The 26270-nt window shown below is 38.5% G+C and overlaps 1 protein-coding gene across 6 annotated transcripts in view; it reads right to left on the minus strand.

Annotated features, from left to right (window-relative positions):
* Positions 1–26270, minus strand: part of PDGFD (platelet derived growth factor D) — a 208380-nt gene that overhangs the window by 18114 nt on the left and 163996 nt on the right. For 2 of the 6 annotated variants that reach the window (XM_089775665.1, XM_089775664.1), the window contains exons 4-6: positions 17689–17751; positions 13046–13105; positions 8747–8948 (exon numbers count right to left, since the gene is read on the minus strand). In XM_089775665.1, the coding sequence (XP_089631791.1) occupies positions 8747–8948; positions 13046–13105; positions 17689–17751 (325 nt within the window). The remainder of the gene's footprint in view (positions 1–8746; positions 8949–13045; positions 13106–17688; positions 17752–26270) is intronic. The other 4 variants (XM_089775668.1, XM_089775667.1, XM_089775666.1 and 1 more) reach the window with 3 other exon arrangements.

Genomic DNA, 26270 nt, shown 5'->3' on the forward strand with positions numbered 1-26270 from the left:
GGAGAACTGGGGTAACAAGGACATTGAAGTGACTTACCAAGGTCACAATTCAGTCAGTTAGAAATACATTTCTTCTGGTCTGCTGTTGTGAATGAACAAATTGTACTTGTTGAACAGAAAATTGCAACATTCACTTACTACTTTTAAGTAGCTGAATATCTGTTTGTGGGCAAGCATACTTGCACACATGAGGGTGGTAGATTGCTGAAAACAGTTAGCAAGTATTTTGTAGCTGTCAGTGCATACATCAGTGTTTGCACCTTGAACACTGCATTGGATTAATTGACTAATATTTCAATTCCTAAAATCCAGATTCTCTTGACATATAGGGGTTAGATTCACTAAAGGACATAGGTGTAGCAGTGCTAAGGTTCACCACTCCTAATTTTCAGGTGCCTAGAAAAATCGCTTTGATTCATAAAGCTTGTGTTAGGCCTTGTCAACACTATCAAGTTTTGTCGACAAAACTTATGTCAACAACACTCCAAAACCAGGCTCCTTTTGTCAACATGTCACATCCAAATTGGCAGCACCATCACTGATAGTGTGAAAAATGCACTGTGGGTATGTATCCCACAGGACAGTGTTGTGGGAAGGCTGTGCTGATCCTCACACACTTTGGGATTCCCTCTGAGTTCTCCCAGTCTCCTCAGCTGCCAGGAGAGGCATCATGAGTAGCTCTGCGAGCTCACCATGCTGAAGAACATCAAAGCATCCCTGCAGTCTCTCCTTGTGCTTCTCCCTCCTGACTTCCCCTCCAGCAACACTCTGCCTGCTGCTATGTTTCTAATGCAGGGCCGAACAGGAGCGCTCCAACGAGTTGCTCTTTGGTCCCCAAAGGGACCAGTACACTCAGCTGTCACTATTTCCTGGAGCTTTGAAAGGGGAGAATTGCATACCTACAGAGCACCAGAGCTCAAAATACTGAGCAGAACCATCAGGGTAGGCATTGTGTGGCCTCTAGTACGGTGGAAGTTTTTTTGTCACCAAAACTGACAAAAGTTGTATTTCAGTGTGAACACTCTGCTTTGTCTCCAAAAGGCAGTTTTGGATGAGAAAACTTGGTAGTGTAGACAAGGTCTTAGGCACTCAAACTTCCTATAAAATACATAGAGGACAATAAGTTCCTAAGGGTATGTCTACACTAGCTCAGTAGTTTGAGCTAGGTAGGCAAATGAGGGCAACTGGAGTTGCAAATGAAGCCCGGGATTTAAATATCATTTGCATCTTCCCAGGCGCTGCCATTTTTAAATCCCCCTTAGTCCGAACTCCGTGCCCGTGGCTACACGCGGCATGGAGTAGGTAGTTCGAATTAGGATCTCTAATTTGAACTACCGTTACTCCTCGTGGAACCTATTTCAAACTACCTACTCCGTGCTGCATGTAGCCACGGGCACGGAGTTCGGACTAAGGGGGATTTAAAATGAAGATGCAAATGAAGCCCGTGATATTTAAATCCTGGGCTTCATTTGCAACTCCGGTTGCCCTCATTTGCCTACCTAGCTCGAACTACCGAGCCAGTGTAGACATACCCCATGAGTGTGATTCACAAAAGCCAGAATTCTAGGCCCTTCTCCACCTAAACCAGCCAATGGGAGATGCCAAGGAGAGGGGTGTATCCTAAAGCTTGTAATTGTTGTCGAAAATGGGTCCAGTTCCTTGTCAGTGGTATATATGTCTTCACAGGCATCATCCGCCTTTACAAAACATTTACAAGAAAAGCTTTCTTTTGCAGCTATGAATGGCCCCAGAAACTTCACATATAATAACAGGAAACATAGGTGCTAGTTTTCTTTTTCTAAGGGGGGTGTTTCACCCCTTGATCCAGCCCCATGGCTGTCTGCCCTCACTCTGCCCTTTCTCCCAATCCCCTAATTTTGCTTTCCTTCTTCCTGCCCCCATTTTGCAACCTTCCCTGAGTTCCTGCCTTGCTCCACCTCCTCCCACCCAACTCCAACCCCTCATACAAGCTCCACCAACCTGCCATTCCTCGCTCTCTGCCCTCCCATGAGTTCCTTGCTTCTGCCACCAAACAGTCGATTGGTGACAGCTGTGGCTGGTGGGTACTTAGCACCAACTATTTTGTTTCTGTGGGTGCTTCAGCCCTGGGACACTGATGGAGACAGTGACTATGATAGGAAATATCCCACTTGGCATGGTAGGGAAGGGTATACATAATTACTGGGCCTGAGTTATATTATGAAATAACCGGCACTTTGCAAAGTGCAGATAAAGAAATTCCTAAAGATGGAAGGGTATTCTGTTTGTTCAGGGCCTATAATAGGATGCATGCATGCATTTAGATAATTAGTAGTTATTTGAGGTGGTATGTCATGAACTCAGAGTGTACATATTTGCCATTAAAGCAAAGGCATTTTGCATTTGTGCTGTTTGTATTTAATTTCTGATGTGCTGTAGCTTGCTGGCAACTATCCCAGAACCTTTCAAGGGAGAGTACACGGATGTTTGCGATAATTTATTGGCAATTGTTTGCAAACCCTGGAGAAATGAAATTCTTTAGTTCACATTTTGTTTAATTTCTTGCTAAATAATTTTAATTAATGATAAATAGAAGCTGCGGTTCCATGCACAGTGAACTGCCATGATTTTGGGAAATGATATGTTCATTTGGCCATTTATTCATCATGTAAGGTGGGAAAGTTCCATTCAGGTTTATGGTCCTTGTGCTTCTTTCTCTTTCCCCCTCTCTAGAGCAGAGCTTGGTTTGTTTATGTAACTTCTAAAACTCTCATTGTAGACAGATGTTATCTCAGGAATGTCCCACCTGATTAATTTCTTCTGATAACCACAGTCTTTGTGCATATGATTGTTCCAAAATAAAACAAGCAGAGAGAGAAAGGAGGGGGTTTGGTCCTGTGTAGCCTCCTTCAGTGCCACAATGTATGTTACTGTTAACTGAGATTCTTTGTGAACTAGAATGTCTCTTTGAAGTGGAACCCCATTCTCCACAAATCTTCCCTAGACTTTTGCATCTATTTCTGTTTTGAGAAACAGCTCAACTCTACCTTCTTCCTACATCTTTGTATATAAAGGCCACTTCAAAGTCAACACTTTTGCTGTAAAGAAAGTGGGTTTTTTTTTTGCTTCTGGAGCCATTTTAATGTATACATAATATGCAATAAGGCTTTCTTTTAAAAATAAAGATACATACAAGAGACTAAGTGACAAAAGTTCTGTGCTGCATAATGATAGGGAAGACATGCTTTGTCTAGATTGAAGTACTATCTCATGTCCACAGGCTGGCTGTTCTCTGTTTACCTGCACTATCACTGTAATGAAATTATATGCTGGGACACCCATTTAAGGAATCTGTCCATTAAAAATGGCAAAATTATTCTGACATTGAAGTTAAGCGTGAAATATTACTGCAAAATATTTTTACAATGATCTATTCTATATAGTACAACCATCTCTTCAAAATCACTTAGGGTAATTCCAAGGTTGCATATTCCTAAGCTTTGAGTTTCCTGTTATAAGATATAGACCTGACTTACAAACCTTTCGCCTTTTAAAAATTATAGGAAAGACTATTTCTAATATTTACTTGCTATATTTCTTTGCAGAAGAAATACCATGATATTTTATAGTGTTTTTATCTAGAGCAAGACTTAAGGATTTTGAAAATGCGAATATATACAAAAAAAGCCCCCTTCCCCTGGATTTGAATCACTGAGATTATGTAAGAAGCTGCTATATGAGAAATGAACTATATAAATTGTAGTATGCATACACAGCATTGAATTTCAAACAGTGAATGCAATTTTTAAAGATACACACCTGACACTGTTACCTCATATAATTAGTGTAAATAAAGAATGCTGTGAGATCAGATTTGGTGTATGAATTGCAACTGTCAGATATACAAATTTAATCAGGATAGTCCCAACCTTTAAGGTCATTGCAGGAACTTCAGTATTTGTATTACTTCTTCTCTGATCATTATTTTCAATCCATATTCATTGTCAACTCTAAAAATATTACATATAAAATGGCATTTACCATGTGGGTCCTGTTATTAGGTCTGAAAATCTAGTAATACTGCATTGAACTCAATTCCCTGGAACCACTTGGTATGCACAGGAAGTAGGATTAACAATGAAATCGTTAGCAATTTATTTATATAATTTACGTGACATGTTCTAAAAATGCTGTGAGAGATACACAGGGATTATGTCAAATTGGGCTCATCTGCCTCAGGGCAGTTTTAAACAAGAACAAAGGATAAAACCCAACCTGGAAGCCGAGAAAGCATGTAAATGGTGATATAATCTATTGTTCTTTCAGTTGCAAGGTTCCTACAGTGCCTATAAATATTCTTTAGAGTTTCACAGAGCCTGTGTTTGAAAGCCCTAATGTATTCCTAATTTAAAGGATTTTATTTGAAGCCATTCTCTAATTGGATTTCAACATGTAACATGGCTGTATTCCTATCACATTTCAAACATGTGCATTTCTTATTAGCTCTGGTGTGACCCTAAGAACCCCTCAATGTCAACTGGCATAGGATTCGCTGTTCTGTAACAGCTATGCTTATAATGTCTAACAAATTCATTATACCCCAACATGCTGCTTTCACAATATTTATACAAACAACCCCAACCCAATGGCATAAGGTATCTATTAAAAGCTTATATCACATTGATCATCATGATCACTACTAGATATATATATGGATGTCATGTAAGAAATTGTGTATCAGTATTAAAGATATTAAATTTGTATGTTAAAATGTAACCTGAAAAACAGATTTCTTCTATATAGGGGATGACTCTGTAACATGCAGAGTAAGCATTGACGTAAGTCGCTACAATGGAGGTGCTCTTCCATCATACAGAAACACAGGAGTAAGGGAGACACCTTGAAGCCAGGACCCCAGGAAGAGAACCACAATGTCTTTTGGGTGGCAAAACAATGAGTTTTGGAACATAAGGCAGGAAAAAAGACATTTATCAACCATTTATTGAAGAAAACCCTTGTAAGGCATAGGGATATTTGTGAAAACACAGATCCTGGTTTTGACTGAAAACCAGTAACTCTGTCAAAGACTGAATCTCTGGGAGAAAATCTACTTGATAAAATAGGAAAGGGTAAATATTAATAAGTGAAGACCTAGAAGTGAATGTTATGTTTTGGTTTATATGTGTAACCAGTTGTTTCCATTTCTCTTCCTTACTCACTAGCTCTTAAATCTTAACCTTAGTTTTGTTTTTGCTGTAAGTAGATTAGTGCTGTGTTGTTATAAAGAACCCGATCCTGACTTGAACCACTCAAGTGGCATATACTGTCTCTTTGGAGATACCTTACCTGGCAACTACTGTGAGTGCCTAGTGACAGGGGCTAGATAGTATAAGGGGTGACTACCTTATAGGGTTTATTGAAGGTCATACTGCTCAATTAACCAATCAGACAGCTGCTTAAAGGAGGCTCAGTTGGCCAGGAGCAGGTGGGGCCTATAAAACTCAGCAGCTGAAAAGAGAAGGGGCTACTGGGAGATAACAGACTCCCGGGAGAAAGGGAGGACTGAGTGGAGTAGGAATGCCAAACCTCTCAGACAGGCTAGAAGTCTCTTAGAATCTGCTTGAATCTCCTGAGGCTATTGAAAGCCATCTCAGTGATTTTAATAGGGGCTAAAACAAACTCCCTAACTGCTCTGGCTCTGCACTGCTCCCAGAAACCTCTGTATCTAGCTCCTAGGTACAGGAGTGGCCAGGGGTGTCTCTCCATGCTTCCCCTACCCTGAGCACCGATCCCACAGCTGCTATTGGTTAGGAGCCACAACCAATGGGTGCTGAGGAAGCGGTCCCTGCAGCCAGGGGCAGTGTGCAGAGCCACCAGGCCACATCTCCCCCTAGGAGCTGGACATGCCGTCACTTCTTGGCACCTCCTGAGGTAAGCGCTGCCCAGCCAGGGCCTGCACGCACTCCGACACCCAAATCCCTCATCCCCAGCCCTTACCTTGGTTTACATTATGAAAAGAAGAATCTGTATATCTAATGTGGTGGTCCTAGCTCTTACCATTTGGGAGGAGCTCTTGAATAAACAGGCAGATAAACAGATAAACAGATTCTCTCAACTATAAAGCAGACTAGAAGACTTATCTGGCATTGCCTGGATCTGGGGCTGGCCCAAGGGAGGCCACATAGTCCAAAATCTAACTTCTTCCTGGGGCCGGTCAACAGGGGGTCATGCACCCAGCCCACTGGCTTCTCTCTGGGGCTAGCCTGAGGCAGGAGGGGGGAGGCATGCGCAGCCCTCCACCAGTTTCTTTCCCGGGGCAGGAGGTGGAGGCTACGCAAGCCTCCCACTGCTTCTCCCAGGGTCAGCCTGGGGTGGGGGAAGAGCTGCAGACCACCCGCCAGGGTCCTTGGGTGGCCCAGGAGAGACCAAATTGCATTCCACGCATATTCCATTATCCTGGCACAACTAAACCCTGACCTTACTTTAACTTATGATGAGAGGAAGCTGCAGACCGTATTTGGTGGTCCTAGCTTTTACTGTTTAAAAAGAGTTCTTGAACAAATGGGCAGACAGATGCACATTCTAAAATAGATAGTAATTTTGGACTGAAATGTATATTGCTAGTAGCAGAGAATCCATCCTTTTGTTTGAAGAAAAGAAGAGAAATAAACCATACCACTTTTTTGCTTATTTCTAAGAAAAACATCCTGAATTATGAAATAAATTGGCAAACTTTTTACTTTTTCATAGCACTTTACTAGGCCAAAAAGTTGAATTCCATTGCATTCAATGGTGAAATCCTAATTAATCCAGATTTCCTGCAGACAGCCACAGAGATTGGATCAGTAATTGGAGCCAATCTGATTGGAATGGATAAAACACCGCATACATTGCTTTAGATGCAGTACATTTGCACTGGGATCAGATTTAATCTGAGACTCAAGTGAAATCGGGATGGAAGACTCAGTAAGAGATCAGGGTCTCTTGTCAGCCTCTGTTAAAATCAAATCAGCTCCTTTTTTTCTTTTGTGTACATTTCCATCAGTCCTGTCTGGGAATAAGAGACATGTAGCTGATTATGTTTCACTGACCTCCAAATGTGATCACATTTAATACAAACTAAACAGAAGAAATGTGGCCTACATTTTCAAAAATGTGTAGTGGTTTTGGTTGCCTAAATTTTTGTAGTGTCTTAAAGGGGCCTGATTTTAGAGGGTAGGTATTCAGCACTTTCTAAAAGTCAGACTCCTTTGAAGTTGGGCAGGTGAAAAATGAGGCAACTACAATGACCAGTCATTTTGGAAAATGTAGGCCTGTATGTTTCCAGTTTCAGATCAAATTGCACTAAGGCATAAGCTGATGATGTTTAAATGCCTAAACCGCAATTAAATGGGAATTGTCTAGGTTAAAAGACTTGCAGAATCAGACCCATAATTTGTTAATTATTTAAGAAAAATTATTCAGCAAAACATAGAGTACATGTATATTGAACGTGTAAAGTCAGATAAAAGTAATAAGAAAAATCATCATCTGAGTTAAACATATCATTAGTTGCTAAAATCTACGATGATGACCAGTTAGAAGACACTCAAGATGCCTTCTCCACCACTCTGAACAATGCTGGCGGGCAGTATTGTGTTTTCTGTTCAGTGTTTCTTCATCATTATTGGTTTGTGTCATTAACTTAATATTCTTTTACTTTAATATTTGTTGGATGGAATGTACCAAAGGAGGGGAAAGAGATGTATAATTGAGAGATGTACACTTTGTTCAACTGCAGTTAAAAATGCTAAACCACAATAATGTTTCCTGTCTACATAATGGAAATTGGTGAGACATTCACATCCTTAAAAAACAAACAGCTGCACGTACAGTTGTTTGTGCCAAATGCTTCCCTAAGTATGTTATAGAAGTAATTATCCCCCACTCAACACAGAACAATCTAAACACGCGGGCTGTGTCTACATTGGCACCCCTTTCCGGAAAAGGGATGCTAATGTAGACTTTGGAATAGGCAAATCCGCGGGGGATTTAAATATGCCCCGCGGTATTTGCATTAACATGGCTGCCGCTTTTTTCCGGCTTGGGGAAAAGCCAGAGAAAAGCGCCAGTCTAGACGTGATTCTCCGGAAAATAAAGCCTTTTCCGGAGGATCTCTTATTCCTACTTTCAAGTAGGAATAAGAGATCCTCTGAAAAAGGCTTTATTTTCCGGAGAATCACGTCTAGACTGGCGCTTTTCTCCGGCTTATCTCCAACCCAGAAAAAAGCCGCAGCCATGTTAATGCAAATGCCACGGGGGATATTTAAATCCCCCATGGATTTGCCTATTCCAAAGTCTACATTGGCACCCCTTTCCGGAAAAAGGATGCTAATGTAGACACAGCCAGGATGTTTAAAGCAGGGTGAGAATTCGGGAACCCTATGCTTTACATGCAAAATAATACTTCAACATGAATTTGAAAACCATCTGTCTTTAACATACATAATTTCAGGTGTCTGTGTTTTCATTTGTGACTATTAGGAGGCTGAAGCCAGCATGTTGGTATGGATGATAAATACCTTAATCGAACAAACTGAAAATGATAAAGGTTCAAATTCTGCTAGCCTTAGTTTTGCTGGGTAATTCCTTGCTCTGCAATTAGTCCTCTTGACTTCAGCATGAGTAATGGTGTCTGAATCTGGACTTGATAAGCAACCAAAGGGCATTTGTGAGTAGCGCAGAAAAAACATCTAGAATTAAGAACAGGTACAGTGTCCCTTCTTACCCTTAGACTTTCTGTCATGGTAGCTCCTGCCTCTATATTGATGTTCGGTGTCTGTGTACAGATTTTCAAGATCTTCCTGCCACGATTCTGGATTCAAGTGCTTGAGCAGCTCTTCCACAGTGTCAAATCCAGCGACGGTCTGGTCTAGCGCTTCCGCAGTGAGGGTAGGGTCGGTCACTGATGGAGAGGGATAGGATACCCCCTAAGAGTGACATACAGCTCAATGTATTTTGCAAAATGACAGCACCACTCAATACAACTGTCAATAGTTCAGAGACATTTTTCTCACAGCTGCTTCATGCAGAATATCCAGGCAAGACCCCAGATTAAACTGAGATTCTATCTTGACACCATGACCCTACTTGTGCGATTACTAATTATGCTGTGTAACTACAAAAGGGGGAGGGATAGCTCAGTGGTTTGAGCATTGGCCTGCTAAACCCAGGGCTGTGAGTTCAATCCTTGTGGAGGTGATGGGGGCAAAAATTTGTCAGGGATGGTACTTGGTCCTGCTGTGAGGGCAGGGGACTGGACTAGATGACCTTTCAAGGTCCCTTCCAGTTCTAGGAGATAGGCAATCTCCATTATAAAATAAAATTAACCTGAGCAAAACTATTTAGTTTTACTGAAAATTCAGCCTATTTAATTATAACTTCATCTTTACCAGCAAATATTTAGAGCCCTTGATATTTTACTGCCTACAATTTGCTGTAAATATAGATTATCTCACTCTAGAAGTAAAAAAAATGCAAGCATCATAATAACAGTGCTGACATGGAAGGAGGACTGCAGTTTGATAAATATCAAACTACACAAGGAGTTGAGAATGGGGATTATGTTGCCAACGTCTATCTTTTCACATACATATGATATAAAGGACTTTAAAAAAATAGTATTGCCCTGGAAATTATTAGGCCTTTAATAGACCCCATCACAAATAAGTTTCAGTTAACCTACTTTCATAATTTTTCTACAATTCATAGATAAATAGGGCACAATATAGATGATTCTAAAAATTCATGAGTCATTAAAAGGAAGACACACAGCAAAGAACCTCTACTGACTTCTAAGTGTTTTGAAATAAAACTTTTTTGAAGTGATGGGACTCCCAAAGGACAAAAAAGCTCACATCACTAAACTGAATAAAGTGCTGCTACATAAAATAATGCTATATGAAATTTGGTGTTCTAATCACATTCATCATGTCCAGTGCTTACATAATCTTTTATGATAAAAAATGAAACACACTAAAACAAGAATAGGAATCCTTAAGAGAGAAATCAGTGAGGCTAGTGACTGGTTTCTAATCACAGGAAAACAGTTCCTAACTTCCCTTCAAAGAATTAAGGTAAGGGGGATATAAGGAAAAAAGCGTGAGGATGCGGCGTAAGTAGCAGAATTGCAAATTGACTGCCTTCTGTTCCCATGCTTTCCACTAGAGGAACATCAAACCTACTCAAGTATATATGATTTTGTTGTCCTCTAGAGGCAGGCCCACAAAGTGGATATAAACACTCTCATCAAATTAATGGACTGCTAATGGAAATAACAGACTATATCCCTTAGCTCAAGTAGGAGCAGCCAGCACTTTTTATGCGATGGAGTCAGGCTCTATTTGTAAAGTCACAAATATTAGATTTAGATGAGAAAAATGATGTATGTGTTTAGCAATATATTTCCTTACATTTTGTGAGAGTCTTGGAGGTCAGATTGTGAATTTGCAGGATATGTCAAACCAATAAAAGCACCTTCTTCTGTTATATAACCTCTTCTAGGAGTTCCTCTCCCTCTCCCTCTCTCTCATATAGACAAGACAGAGGAATTATTGTACCTCAGATAACCTATTGGCAGCTACATCATGTGACAGACCCAAAAGTAACTTCAAAGCTGCCTGTTTTGCCTTGCCAAGAACTAAATATTGGATTTGTGAAAGCTTGTGCCATCTGGCTCCTATGACTGCTTCCAAAGAGAAGACATAGAAGAACAGAGGGGACAGAGTTACCACATCATACACTTCTTGTTAGTTACTTAAAACATTCAACATATTGCACCTTTCATAAAATACACTGGCAGCTCTTTTTTAATCCAAGCCAGATTAGTTCCTTTGGTCTCCATTATGATACATTACTATTCTATTAGGAATGACAAACATCTTTCTGTATCATTGTTCCTGGGATATGCAGTTCTGTACAAGTTCAATTGTTGTTAAATCAGATTGTTATGTGCTGAAACACAAGACATGGGGACTGGACATAATGGCTCTGCTGGATGAAAAATCTCATTAAGACGTTATTCCTGGGCTCCAGCACTTTAGGATAAAGACAAATGCTGAAAGTGTTGCTCTAAGCCTTAGGAGGAAAACCATGATGTATGTATTGGTCAGTGATTTGAGCTCAAGCCGGGGAACATGAAAATGCATGTCTTATCCCCCATTTGTTTCCCCTGTAAGATCTTGCAGTGGATTTTTAGGCTGTTTGCAGGTTTAGAAGGTGGAATTCAAACCTGTCAATCACTGTTAGACTCTTTGGTAGGTGCAGAGCATAATTGTGCCAGAAGTTAATGGATTAAAGTTCTGCCCTCATATGCTGACTGAAGATCCACAGTAGAATCTATAAACCCTTTTATGCAAAGAATTAGGCATTCTTGAAGTCTCGACCTGATTCTGTCTATGGTGATGGGCAAAGTGTTTATCTTCTTTGCCTCAATTTCTCTGTCCATGAATTAAGGTTATTAATGTTTACTACCCAACTGTGGTGTACTCTGTGGGGGAAGGAAGGAGTGTCTAGTAGCCATGGCAAAGAACTGGACCAAGAAATCTGAGCTCAGCTTCTAACTTAGCCACAAGCCTCCTGGTTTCAGGTGCCCATCTGTAAAATGGGAATAATTCTTCCCTAACTAACATGAGTACTGGGAGGATAAATAATTCTGAAGTGCCCTAATGCTATGGTCATAAGAGCCATATAAATATGCACAAATAGAAACCAACAATCTCTGTGTAGGGCTTGCCATAGAAAAAGAGCTGTGGATTATTATTTTAATTTTTGGCACTTTACTATGGTGAGGACAATCACTATGGCAATGTTTTCAGTATAATTTGGTCCCATGATCACAGCTATCTGATGAAGGAGCCTTTCCCTCACATTCCCAAAGTCATTTCCCATTTTTTCAAGCAACATATTGTTAGACAAAAATGCACAAATCTTATTTAAAAACCAACCAACCAGGTGAGGAGGAGAAAAAAGAACTGTTGTAAGAAGAGAACACGATTTACCAAATACTGTCCTAATACCCTCTGCATGGCATGTCTAATAGAGCCAGGCCCTTGGTAATATGATAATTCAGTATTAGACCTTGTATAGCACATTTAATCCAAGAATTTGAAAGCACTTTCCTCTGGAGGGTCAGTCTTGTAACAGTATCATTGTCATCATGTTCCATGTTTTGACCAAACCAGTACATTCTAATGCAAAAAATAACCCTCTTTCTATCTGTTATAGAAATGGAGTTATCAAGTGCGTGTGGCACCGGAAACTGCAACATATAGTTGTGGGACTGATTGTTCCATTAGCAAGTCCGATACTGGCATGACTCTCTCATATGGTGTGGTCCCAGAGTCTAAGAGTATGTTTACATTGCAATTAAACATCTGTGGCTTGTGAGGGTTCCAGAGCATGGGCTCCAGTGTAAGTTAGAATGACACTGAAATTAAACAGACCAAGCACTGGAAATCTGGGTCAGCTGAAATGGGCTAGTGGTGGGTGCTTAACTGCAGATTAGAAATGCCCTAAATTTTGCTGCCAGGAACAAATTTTTGTCTGTGACATAAATGAAATAAAGTGAAGGAGTGTGGAAATTTTTACCTGGGTTTTCTTTTTTTAAAAGCCATATTTAGCTACATAAAATTAAGTGTCAAATTAAGATTTAATTTCCTTGCTGGCATTATAAAAATTTTCAATAATGACAATTTAAAAATATCCATTCTCCTACTAACTTGCAAAATATCCTCATGTGTTTAAACCAAAATGTAAAGGCAGTTTTTGTTGTGAGGATTCAGTTTGAAGGTTCTAAGTATTTTGCTCACTGGCCATCTCATGTGGTTAAAAGGACTGCTGACATTTCTTACCTTCCACCCCATCTTCCCCAAATATATTGATTGTCTAGAATGAGTCTGAAGAACACATATCACTTAATCTCCTGCTTACAGGACAAGCAGTGATTCCACTGTGCAGATGCATTTTACACTGACTAAAAGCCATTCTACCAACCCTTTCACGGGCAAAATAGTAACAAGCTACTTACTGAGACAGAGCTTGTGACTGACTCCCAGTTGGTTTCTGATGCTGCAGGCTGCATATCATCCTAAAGGGGAAAAACCCATAGGAAAAATCATAGTAATGGCATATAAAGTTAACTATCAGACCTTAAACAATGTCTCAGTATTCTGTGTTCTTCAGCATTTCGAAACCTGTTCCATAGAAGAGATCTCTGCTTTTCTTCTTCATTCCTTATGAATTAGTTCTTGGGTATAGGGACAGTTATATATTCTATGTTTGTAAAGCACCTTTCAAAATGGGGTTAAGATCTTCAGATGCTTTTGTAATAAATAATAATAATGCTTGTTTCAAATCTTATGGGAACAAACCATTTTTAACAGAAGTGCCACTATCACAAAAAGAAAAAAATTGGCACTTAATAGATGGAATACAGCCTGGATGTCTGTACTATAATAGCCTACAATTACTTACTGGTGAACAAGCCAATTTGAGACAAATCTAATAACAGAAAGGAATTATTTGGCTCCATGACAGTTTTGTCTATTTCCAGTTAAAAAAGTAGAGGCATTTAAAGGGGAAGAAATGAAGGTTCCACTATGTCAATTTTCAGTAAATCTTGGAGTACAGAGGACATTCCAGAAGACTGGCGATCAGTTGTCTGAAGGAAAGAAAACTGTGCCAATTTTTTAAAAGAGTAAACAGGATGACCAGGGCAATTGTAGGCCAATCCACATGACATGGGCCCTAGGCAAGATAATTAATAGACTTACATGCAATTCAATTAATAAAAAGCAAAGGAAGATAATGCAAATCCATATGGGTTTATTGAAAATAAATCCAGTCAAAATAACAGTGTTCATGTAATACACTTAGACTTCTGTAAGGGGGTTGACTTAGTATCACATGACATAGAATCATAGAATACTAAAACTTGAAAGGACCTTGAGAGATCATCAAGTCCAGTCCCCTGCCTTCATGGCAGGATCAAGCACCATCTATATCATTCCTGAAAGATGTCTACCCAACCTGCTCTTAAATATCTCCAGGGATGGAGATTCCATAACCTCCCTGGGCAATTTATTCCAGTGTTTAACCACATCGACAGTTAGGAAAATTTTCCTAATGTTCAATCTAAACCTCCCTTCCTGCACTTTAAGCCCATTGCTTCTTCTCCTATCATCAGAGGTCAAGGAGAACAATTTTTCTCCCTCCTCCTTGTAACATCCTTTCAGATACTTGAAAACTGCTATCATGTCCCCTCTCAGTCTTCTCTTTTCTAAAGTAAACAAGCCCAGTTCTTTCGGTCTTACCCCATAGCTCATGTTTTCTAGATCCTTAATCATTTTTTTTGCTCTTCTCTGGACCTTCTCCAATTTTTCCACACCTTTCTTGTGGTGCCCAGAACTGGACACAATACTCCAACTGAGGCCTAATTAGTGCAGAGTAGAGCGGAAGAATGACTTCTTGTGTCTTGCTCACAACATTCCTGTTAATGCTTCCAGAGTCATGTTGGCTTTTTTTTGCAACAGTGTCACACACGGTTGACTCATATTTAGCATTTTGATAAAAAACCTACCTTGTTGTAAATTTAATATGGTACACATTAAATGGATTAAAAACTGAATAACTGATAGGCCTCGAAATGTAATAGTGGGAAACTGTCATCAAACATGTCTGCTTCCTGTGGGTTTCCTCAGGGATCAGTTCTTGGGCACTATTTAACATTTTTTCTCAAAGACCAGGAAGGAAACAAAATCATCACAGAAACAGTTTGCAGATGACAAAAAAACTGGGAGACTGGTAAATATTGAAGAGGACAGGTCTTAGTAAACTATGTGCAAGCAAACAGTATGTAGTTTAAATATGGCTTAATATAAATGTACTACCTCTTAGAACAAAGAAGATGAAGAACTCTTTCCTGGGAAGCAATGACTTGGGGAGAAAGATTTGGGGGTTGTGATAAATAATCAGCTGAACATGAGTGCCCAATGTGATGCTGTGGTCAAAAGAGCTAATGTGATCTTTTAATGCATTGGCCCTTGATAAATTAGAACCTTCTGCAGAAAGTTCTAAGACGAGCCATGAGAATGATTAAAGGATTAGAATACCTGCCTTACAGTGACAGACTCAAGGAACCCAGCCTATTTTTTTAAAGAAAAAGTTAAGGGGTAATTTTTACATGGGGAAGATATATTTAACAATGGGCTCTTGAGTCCAGCCGAGTGGTGTAACACAACCTAATGGCAAAGTTGAAGCTTTTCAAATTCAGGCTAGAGATAAGGTATACATTTTTAACAGTGAGAATAATTAACTACTGCAACTATTTACCAAGGGTCATAGTCGATTCTCTATTACTGATCATTTTAAAATCCTAATTGGAGGTTTTGCTAAAAACTAAGATCTAGGAATCATTTTAGGGAAGTTCTATGATCTATAGTGCTAAATGGAGGTGAAACAAGATTATTTCAAGGGTTATTCTGGCCTTTGCATCTATGAATCTTGAAAACCTTTATCAGGATTTTGAAATACAAACACAGCCTGATATTCTGCATGTGCAAAATACATAGATCAGTCCTAACAACAGAACTTCACGATAAACACATTTAAAACTGTAGAGCCTAATGATCAGCTCTGCCAATTTACATCAACTGAAAATATGCCCTATAAAAAAAAAAATGCTAGTCAATGCAGGGTAAAACTGGAGGACCAGCTCTTCTAGTGGTTTAAATCAGTATTGCACTATTGACTTCACTTGCAAGTAGGATCACGCTAGTGCACACACACACAATTATGTGGTGTGAATGTTACATGAGAGAACAGGCCATCAATAAATCTGTCAGGAAGGAACCTAGCTATTTTCAAATCTGGAGTTCACATGCATAGCTAAATATAATGCTCTACAAATAGCACAGTGAAAGATTTTAAATGTTCAAAAATTCACAAGAGTGCATATTCAAAGCTTTTCTCTCTTCCAGATTCAGGAAGGAACCTAGCTATTTTCAAATCTGGAGTTCACATGCATAGCTAAATATAATGCTCTACAAATAGCTCAGTGAAAGATTTTAAATGTTCAAAAATTCACAAGTGTGCATATTCAAAGCTTTTGCTCTCTCTTGCTCTCTTCCTGATGTGATTCTTTTCCTCAGTCCTTCCTCAACATGAGATAATCAAACCCAGAATTATATTTTTAGGTACTCTTCTGCATTATAAATTATAAGGTATCCAATCAGAGAACACAAACTATACAATGTCCTTTGGTTGGCAAATGAAATTGTTGATATCCAACTATGAATATTTATCATGGACAATTTGCATAACATACATCTATATTATCATAAACAACAAAGGCTATAGTCAGTTTACAAATAAGACAGGGAAAAGGACTGCATTTGCCAGATTACTTGCAAATTGTTCATTCAGTTCCGTTAATATTCATGTTTTGATTTTATGTAGGAACTACTTCAGCAGGCCCACAGATCACCTGACAATATCTATCAATTTCAGAACTTTGCAACCAATTCCTCCCTGTCATTAATTACCCTTTTGCATTCCCAAGAGAAGTGACATTGAGTTCTGAAGCATTAATTTAACATAGGGACAATCTGGCCTCTCAACTCTTCAGAGGAGATTATAGACATGAAATTTTGTGCTTGAAATAACTGTACTCTCCTAGGTTACAGAATACTAGTGATAAGGAAACTGCTTCTTCAGTCTGATTTTTTGAAACAGCTGTTGGCATGTGGTTGAGATGATGAGGTACACCACCTGCTACTTGGATCTCACTACTGATGACTGCAAATGTTGTCTTGGTGATTATACATCATCTACTGAAAGTCAAGATAAACCATTCTTTGCTAGATGGCTTTGTTCCACCAGCCCTTAAAGCCATTGCAGCCATTCCTGATTTATAAAGAGCTTTCAACCAAAACAAAGTTGAGAGTTAATTATAATCTATTGGTTCCAGCTCACAGTTATTTAAAGTAATGACATCAAAGTAGTTTCTTTTCTCATTTGCCTTCTGTAATCATAAGAGTCCCTTGGAAATCTGAGAGACATTTTAGGTATCACATTTACCATACTACCTGATGAGCTCATGCTGGTATGTTTTTGTAGGGTTTGCACATAAGCATGAGGCTTGTGGTTATTTTGTAGTCATTTTCAAACAGCAATGAACACACCTGTTTTAAAAAAAAAAAACCAACCCAAAACTAGTTGCCCTTAGTACTGGAAAAATAGGGAAGTAGCAATTAGGACCTACCATCCTTGACAATGTTGATATAATTCTTTATGTGTTTGTGTTAGTAAAATTTCCATAATGCTTACGACAAAGCAAAGTCATGTTAACTGCTGCGCAAGAAGCACATAACATGCCACGCTCATTAGGGGGATTTATTTTCAAACAAAGAAAAACCCATTTCCTGGTTACAAGTTAGTTACAACAAGGTGAAGATTTACATATCCTAATTTTCACAAGTGCATCTCAACACTGGAGATACTAATCTTAACCTTAAGGTTAAAATCCCAGAATGTCATGAGGGGTACCTTCTCTACCTCACCAACAGCTGTCATATGGGGAATTCAGCAAGGCAAAATGCTGTAATCTCTCCATTTTAAAATACATATGAAACTGCTTGTGAGATATAACTCTAATGTGAGCAGAATACGTACAACACTCAGCTCTGTGCCTCCTCCACCAGCGCAACTTCTGCCATTGTTACGTTGTCCCATTGTCTGGAAAAAGCAAGCAGAAGGATGGATAACAGCTGGCTCTAAAGTTATGCAGAGAAGACAGAGATGACAATGACAAAAAACAAGAAAACACTCTGGTTTGAGAAATGTGCCCTTGGCAAAGGACGTCTAATCACCAATCATCTAGGTAACATAAGACTTCTGGGACAGGCTGGAACTCTTGCTGATCATGGACTCATTGCAACAACTGAAAGAAATACTTTCTTCCATGTCAAGCTGAGCAATGTAGTGCATCCCAATCTTCTCAAACACTTTACAACAGTGATCCATGACTTTGTTGACTAACACATCCATACTAGATGGCTGTGAATCACTCTGGTAAATGCCACTTGAAAACAATGCTGTACACAACAATAGTGTAGTCTGCTACTGAACAACAATGGCACACAAACACAAAGCTCTGTATTTCTTTCTGATTGAATTAAAATTAGTCTAAAGGCCCTGAATGGACTTGACCAGCCACAAAGATGGTCTATCAATACACAAACCAGCATGACTACCACATTTCACAGATATGATACAGCCAGTAAAACCAAGAGTGGTACTCTTAGAATCATGGTACAGAGCAAGAATCCCAGGGTGGAGGGAACAGGAGTTCTGAGAGGGCATGAGCCAGATGTATTTAAAAGTAAGGCCCATATCTTTAATAAACCCTTCTCCAGAAAAGTTATCACCTCTCATGGTAATTCTAAATGAGAGGACAGAGGAAGAGAGAGAAGCAAAATAAAAAAAAAAGGAAAAACCAAGATCAGAAACATGTAAAAGCAGAAAAAGTTGACCCCCAATTATCCCGACATGCCAGAGTGATAAATGTCTTAGACATGTCATTAAACAGATGATATAGAATTATCCTTATGTCAGAGGTGATTTTGCTGCATCACTGGAGATTAGAAAAGGAATGGCTAATCATTTCTTGTCTAGCAGCATACAAGAAGTTGGAACATCTTACTATGACATAAGAAAGTACAGATTAGAATAGAGGAGGCCCTACAGGGGAAACCCTTGAAACAGTGAACCATGAGGAAAAAGAGTTTTAAGCTCTGTAAATATTTAAGTGAATAAAGGCAAACCCCTAAAAGGAAGTAAATGTAAAGTGGGAATATTATCTGTTTACAAACAGGCATAGCAGATTATAGAAGAACTTCCTGCAGCCAAATTCTCATAAAAGAAGTTACCCTAGTAAATGTTAATATTCCAGGCACAAATTGTGATGAGACTAGGTTTCATATCCCCTTTCTTTTCCCTCCCCTGTAATTGGCTTCAGTTCTGATATTCTTACAGAAGAGTGAACCCTGTAATCATCACATATAATAAAGTGACAGGTATTTTAAGTGAAATAATACAAGAAATAGAAGGAACAGTGTGATATCAAGCAAAAAGCATTAGAAACGCTACAACTCCATTAAAGAAACACAGTGATAAAATATTCACACTTGTGCATTTGGGCTGTTTCAAAATTTTCAGGAAGTACTTAGCACACAGCAACTTTGGATTTGAAGATGAATAGAAATGACATAGGCATAAATTACAAGCTGCCTGCAAAGTTTCTCACTTACCATTATTTCAATTCATCACATTGTGTGTTTTCATTTATCACTGCAGTATTTATTAATAACTCTTCTAGGGGTATCTAAAGATATTTACTGCCCTATTATAAGATTTTGATCAGGAATAGAGAAGCTGTATTACCTCTGTACAAATAAGACCAGTATGAATAAGACCAAGGCCTGTTTTGGTTGCCACTCTATAAACAAGATGCTGAAAAATTAGGGCAAGTTCAAAGAAGAGCTACAAAAATAGTTTGTCACCTGGAAATCATGCCCTGCAGTTTAAAGCTAAAGGTGGTTACTCTTGGGCATATAAAAAGCTAGTATGCTGTGGGTTGTAATACTTCAAATTTCTATTATTGGGTTCAATGTGCATATGCTGAAAGGTGTCGGTGGCCTGTGATGTCCTTCAGGTCAGACTAGATGGTCCGATGATCCCTTCTGGCCATAAACACTACCACTCTGTGACTCTTAGGTGAAGGTTAAAAGGTGTCTTGATCATGAGCTATAATCATCTACACGGGGGATATCTGATACTAGAAGGCTCTTTCCTCTAGCTTACAAACGGATAACAAGATCAAGTAACAGCAAACTGAAGTCAGCACAGTTCAAATGGAAAATACAATACATATTTTAACTGTGGGGGTAATTAAACACTGGAACAGATTTACAAGAGATGTGGTAAATTCTTCATTGCTTGCAATCTTCAAATCACATTTTGGATGCCTTTCTCAAAATGATACACTCTAGTTAAACCACAAGTTGATGAAGGAACCATTGGGTGAAATTCCATAGCTTGTGTTATGCCTGAGGACACTCTAGGTGATGACAAATCTCTCTGGCCTTAAGCGCCAAGAATCTATGATTAAATTTGCTGTGCCCATATTTTCAAACAAGCCTCAACCTGGACGATAAAATTGGAAGTGCCATTCTGCAACTGCAGATTTATTCAATGAGTAAGTAACAAAATGGATGTACCTTCTATTTGATTTCCAGAAGGTTTCCCAGAATTTGCAAGTTAAATTACAGATTTAGGGCCCAATACAAAGTCCACTGATATCATTGTACTTTGGATCAGCCCGATAAATTTAGAGGTACATTTTAAAAAATCCTTTTTATCGCTCTCTTAATGGTATCGTCATCTGGATGTTTCCTTCCATTAAATATCAGTTCAAAGAAAGTATTAAAATTATGTCTAACTAATTAATCTGATTATAAGCACTCAGGAATACTTATTGAATGGTAGAAAGAAGGTTATTAGTTAATTTCTAGATATTCTTGCACTCATTAACAACAGCAGCAATAAAATAAGCAGTAAACATCTGAAAGGCAGGAAGGAGATACTAGAACTTCCTTTCATTGATTGCCCTCATGGACTGAGAAAGAACAGGTTAGCATTATGGAGTTGGTACCTCACAACTGGCAGTGTTAGGGGAGACCATGTGGAAAAATCCTATACAATTTAATAGGTGTTTACCCTATACAGTTCTACAGTAAATTCTGCAGGGTGTTAGAGTATTTTATGGAAATGATATCCTTTCTGAAATTCTTCTTAAAGCATCCTACATCCTAGAGAATTCTGTATGCTATTATTCACAGAGAATTATATAGGATGGCTCAAAAACCTATTGAAAGGGTATATTTTTTCATTCTGTTCCATAGGAAAGTCCTAAAAGGATATGCTATTTAAGAAATCACACTGTGGAGTCAATATAACAAATGCTTTGACTAACAACCAAGAAGTACCTGACCTTACATCTGATATTATAACTTTTGCCCTTTCAGACTGAGATCCTAAAACCCAGCTGTTACTAGGTATCAGTATCTATAACCTATAGTCAAAGTGTGCATTAGGATCAATTATTTTCCATTTAAAAAAAATAAAATATGCCTATTAAGCACTTGGGTGCATGCCACTCAGTGAAATTATTGTGAACAAAATGTAAATGAACAGCATTAAATCTAAATATGAAGCTGTCATTCTGAGGTCATTTTTAACTGAGCCGCAGATTTCAGCACTATACTGGGCACTGTGCTGATGAGATGTTTAGTGCCATGAGTTCTGCTGCAGGAGTTTGTAGCTGTGTACTAATAGAGGTGGAGAAGGTGGCTTTGAAACACTAATGCTCCCTGCTTGAAAACAGTGAGCCCAGAAGTCTGAAAATAATTCTTAATGCAGAAGCCAATGTCACTGAGAGGACTCTGGAGAATTTCTGTCATATTGACTGACAGTGTTTGGAGGCAGCTTCCTTGGTAATAGAAGAAGCTGCCCTGAGCAAAACTGAAATCTCCCCCCCCCCCCCCACACACACACCTCAAAAAAAAAAAAAGATAATTCACTTGACCTACAGTGCTCAGGTGGGCAAAGCAGTCCTTCAAACAGGGCCAACCAGATCATATAGGTGAACTAGGCAATCACCTAGAGCACCAGGCTTTAAGGGGTGCCAAATAAGATGGAAGAGAATGTTTTCTCTATTTAAACATATATTAATATGTTATCTCTTATAAATAAAACTATCAAATATTGTATTTGTAAAACAGTGCATCATTGCCATGTCAGAAGTTGAATCATATTATTTATTTCACATTGTGGTGCTTGCTGTTAGTATATAGAGAGAGTTAAAATGTGTCATGGCATGGTTTCAAAAGTGTGCTACCTGGATTTGCTGCTTGGCGATGAGGTCTGGCAGTTCAGTCATTCTCAGAAGCCTAGTGTTGGCCATTCATACAGCTGAGTCCATGTTGCTCACCACTTAGTGAAGGTCAATCAGTGACCGGCAGCAACAGTACTGCCATGTTACGAGCAGTGACTTCAAAGACAATATGCCCACAAAGAATTTGTATTGTGTTGCCTTTAAAAGTGGTAAGAGGTTTTAAATAAGATTGTAATAGGTGAATAACAAGTTCATGTACGATTAAGATCGTGTATTTACTGTAGACTATTACTGTTAAAGTAATAGTAAAGCCCTGATTTTCAAAAACCTGACTGCTAATGTTAACAAATACCACAAATATTGCCATTCTAATTGCAATAATGCTCAATAATAATAGAAATTCTGGCCTTTTGTTTAATTTTAACATAGTTTTAAGTGAAAGTTGAAACTATAAAATAAAAGGTACCAGATTTTTGTTACTATGATGTCATTGCATGTACAGTAACTCACCAGGAAAGATTTTAATAGGTAAAGAGCTAAATGCTCTATTTTTTCTCTTTTCATTTGTTATTTATTCCACATTTAATCAGTCTCACTAATCATTCTGATTCATTTATCATTTAGTTTAACATAAATAGTATTCTACTTTACGATCATTATTCTCTATTTTGATAATTTAGTTGAAATTTTTAGTTAACATTTTTCAGAAAATGAAGAGCATGGCAGATAAAAAAGAAACCGTCTGGAGCTCAGTATTGTAAAATGTAAGCTGAACAGTAAAGCAAAAAACAAGTAAAGCAAAAAGGTTCCTTCCTCAAATATCTTCAATTTGACAAACACCACGATGGAAGCAGTTCACAAGATGAAGGCAGCTCAGAAAACTAACACTGAAGATGAGAACTACAGCCATATGTGCCAAGGTTGAGGTTAAAAAAAGATATAAGGGAGCAGAAGATAGATATGTGGAAAATGAACTTACAAGCATGATACAGTGCAGGGACCCTGCTACATGACCTAGACGTGATGATCGTGTATGACAAATTCTAGTGGAACATGGACCTGAATAAAGAATTTCACTTCCCAAAAGATGGAAAAGAAAAGAAAAGTCTCTGCACATCAATACAAAAGAAACTTGCCAATGGGGAAGAAACTGACAGTGGTTACAACACTCAGTGTCAAAACACACAGATTATGTCTACAGTTAATGGCTATTATTCCGAAATAACTATGCAAGAGTCTACACAGCCATTCCATTATTTTGAAATAATTTCAAAATAACGGGCGGCTAATTCCAAAATCTGTAAACCTCATTCTATGAGGAATAACACCTTTTCCAAAATAGCTATTTTGAAATAAGGTATGTGTAGATGCTCCACTGCTACTATTTTGAAATAGTCCCTCACCAGGGCCATTCTAAATTATTCTTCCCCAGTGCCCCCTAGGACTCTAAATTGAGATAGCACGTCTACATTAGGGAAGCCTGTCTTGGACTAATTCTGAGGCTTCCCTGCAGTGTAGACATGCTATTTTGAAATAAGCTATTTTGTAATAACTATTCCGGAATAGCTTATTTTGAAATTGATGTGCAGGGTAGATGTAGCCTCAGTGTTTTGCTTCTGCTGCAAGACATTTTTCAGGTACCAGTTGAATGATTGCTATTGATTCAAAGGATTGGAAAAAACGTAGCTTCAATTTTGTCTTCTCATGTTAAAATTCCTGAAAATTTACAAAATTGGAAAGAACTACAATTGAAAAAACTAGAAAACTATTGATGAAGAAAATATGAAATGAAAATGAATGAAGAGGAATACTGAAGCCAAATATTAGAGCATCTAATTGCTTTAGTGAGAGTTCTTAGGCAAAACTTGGCATTCTGTGGGACAAATGAAAAATTATACAGTACAGCTAAAGGAAACTTCCTGAAATGTATTGAATACCTAGCTCCATTTGATCCAGCCATTAGGGATGTCAAGGAGTAGTCAACTGTATAATTATCAGAGGCACCAAGGGGGAGAAGGAAACAGGAGCCACCCTGAGGGGAGCCGGCTTAAAACCATTCTGCGGAGCAGTCTCTGTGGTGAGCCTGGGCCCGCTTTTTTCAAGTTCAACACAACAGAAGAAATCTCTTCATGCTCATGTGCATTCTTTGACTCTGAAACCATTGAGTCAAACAAGATGGGAAAGTCAAACTGATGCCTTGTTGCCTCTTTGGTATGTGCTTGGACATATCTATGATGTACTAATTGAAATATCTGATGATACTACCCTATTGGGTCATCTGGCAATATGGAACATGCAGATGCTGAAGCTCTTACAAATGGTCTTTGCAAGTTCAAATTTGTAGTTTCACTCATGTTGCGGTATGGTATCTAGTTTGAAATGAACCTTACCAGGAAGAAACTTCGGGCAAAGGACGTAAATATACTCTCTGCTACATAACAGCTGCAACTGACCAAGAATTTTCTGGAGGAATGCAGGAGTGATGAAGCATTTGAAAAGACACTAGTAGAGGCTCATGAGCTTACTGAGGAATTTGAACTACCAACAGACTTTAAACCAGAACCAACATGTATTCAGAGAAAGAAGCAACAGTTCACAGATAAGGCACAGGACAAATCAGTTCAAGATAAAAAAAAATCAAAGTAAAATTCTACTTTTCAGTCCTCTAATCCTGTCAGTTAAAGCACTATTTGAGCAGATACAGCAATTTGATTTTAGAGTTTGTTTCCTCAACAATGTGTAGTTTGCAAAATAAGACTTCAAAACAGATATCAGAACATTGCTTGAAGCTAGAATTGGCATTACAACATGGAAATTAAAAATATATTGATACCATAGATTTGCACAGTGAATTGAAGTCTGTTTCATGATGACTTCCAAGATATCTTACACCTCAAGATGTACTGAAGTTTATTTGTGAACACAGATAGCTTTCCCAACATCTTCATTGCTCTTTGAATTCTCTTGACTCTTCCACTTTCCATTGCTAGTGGGGAGCATAGTTTTTCAAAGTTAAAATTGAAAAGACGTACCTTCCACACTGAAATAATGCACTTTGGACTAGCTACCATTGTGATAGTACACAAAATAGCTTTAAAACTTTGTCTCAAACAAATCATTGTCCAATTTGTGAAAGCTTGAAATGTTTACAGAAATCGATGGTTCAGGGCAAAAGGGTTACAACTCAAAAACAGACTTCATTCAGTATCGAGGAATAAAGGTTTTCATAGCCTCCCCAAAATCAGTTCCTTTGGAAGGAAGTCAGTTGCAGCTTGAAATGCAGCTGTTGATAGAGTGGAGCAGAAACAGTGTGCCATTCAACATGGTTAAAACTTTAAGGTGTCAGTGCTTGTGCTAGGATTAATGAAAAGTAGGGAAAAAAAGGTATTTATTTTAATTTTACATTGTTCATTTTGAATGCCAAGTAAATAGAGGTAAAATTTCATTCTAGACTTCTATTTTTTCCTCTATATTGAATGAGGGGAGGGGGCAAAGTCAGAGTTCACCTAGAGCACCAAAACCCCTTGGGCCAATCCTGCCTTCAAATTAACATAAAGCAGTGATAGCATGTGTAGTTAAGCTTATGTTCCCAGTGGTGGGAGAGATTCCGTAGTGTGCCCAGCTGAGTGGTCCTGTAAATTGAAGTTGCCCAGTGGGATACATTTAAAGAAGAAAAAACTCGTAGGAAACAGGATTATTTTTCTTTGTTTCTAGCAAATGTAAGCACATTCCACATACAGTGGAAAATAAAACATAAAAGTAACTTAAAAGATATGCATTTTAATATTCTAAATTCTCTGTTTTCTTATTAGGATAATTTGTGAAGTACTCTTATGTGATCAGTAAAAGCTGAGATGAGTTTTGGGTAAAACAAGAGAGGAAAATGAATTGAAGCTAAGCAAGATCCTAATTGAAGCTAAGCAAGATTTAGCTCTAATGCTAGGGTACCAATAAAAAAAAATACCAATGAGGAACATTAGTTGCTCCTATAGAAGTCATAGCTATTGATTTCTTTTGAAGGTTCCATTTGTTTTTAGTTCACTCCCAAGGGAATCCATTTAATTTTGCAGTAAACAGCCCACAGAAGCACATGTCATGTTCAGAAGGATAATGGAAAGCAAAACACTTTGTTCACCTTCCTGCTTTGACTGGCAGACATTGCCCTTTTAAGGATGACTAAAGATGCTATATAAACTTTTTGTGATACTAACAACAATGGAAAAACAACCACCACCACCAACCCACCGCCAAAACCACAATTCTGCAGAATACAAGCATCATTTTCTGCGTGCTTTTTAGT

This window comes from Pelodiscus sinensis, chromosome 1 (assembly GCF_052426305.1).
Source record: "Pelodiscus sinensis isolate ZL-2025 chromosome 1, ASM5242630v1, whole genome shotgun sequence".
Lineage (NCBI taxonomy): Eukaryota > Metazoa > Chordata > Testudines > Trionychidae > Pelodiscus > Pelodiscus sinensis.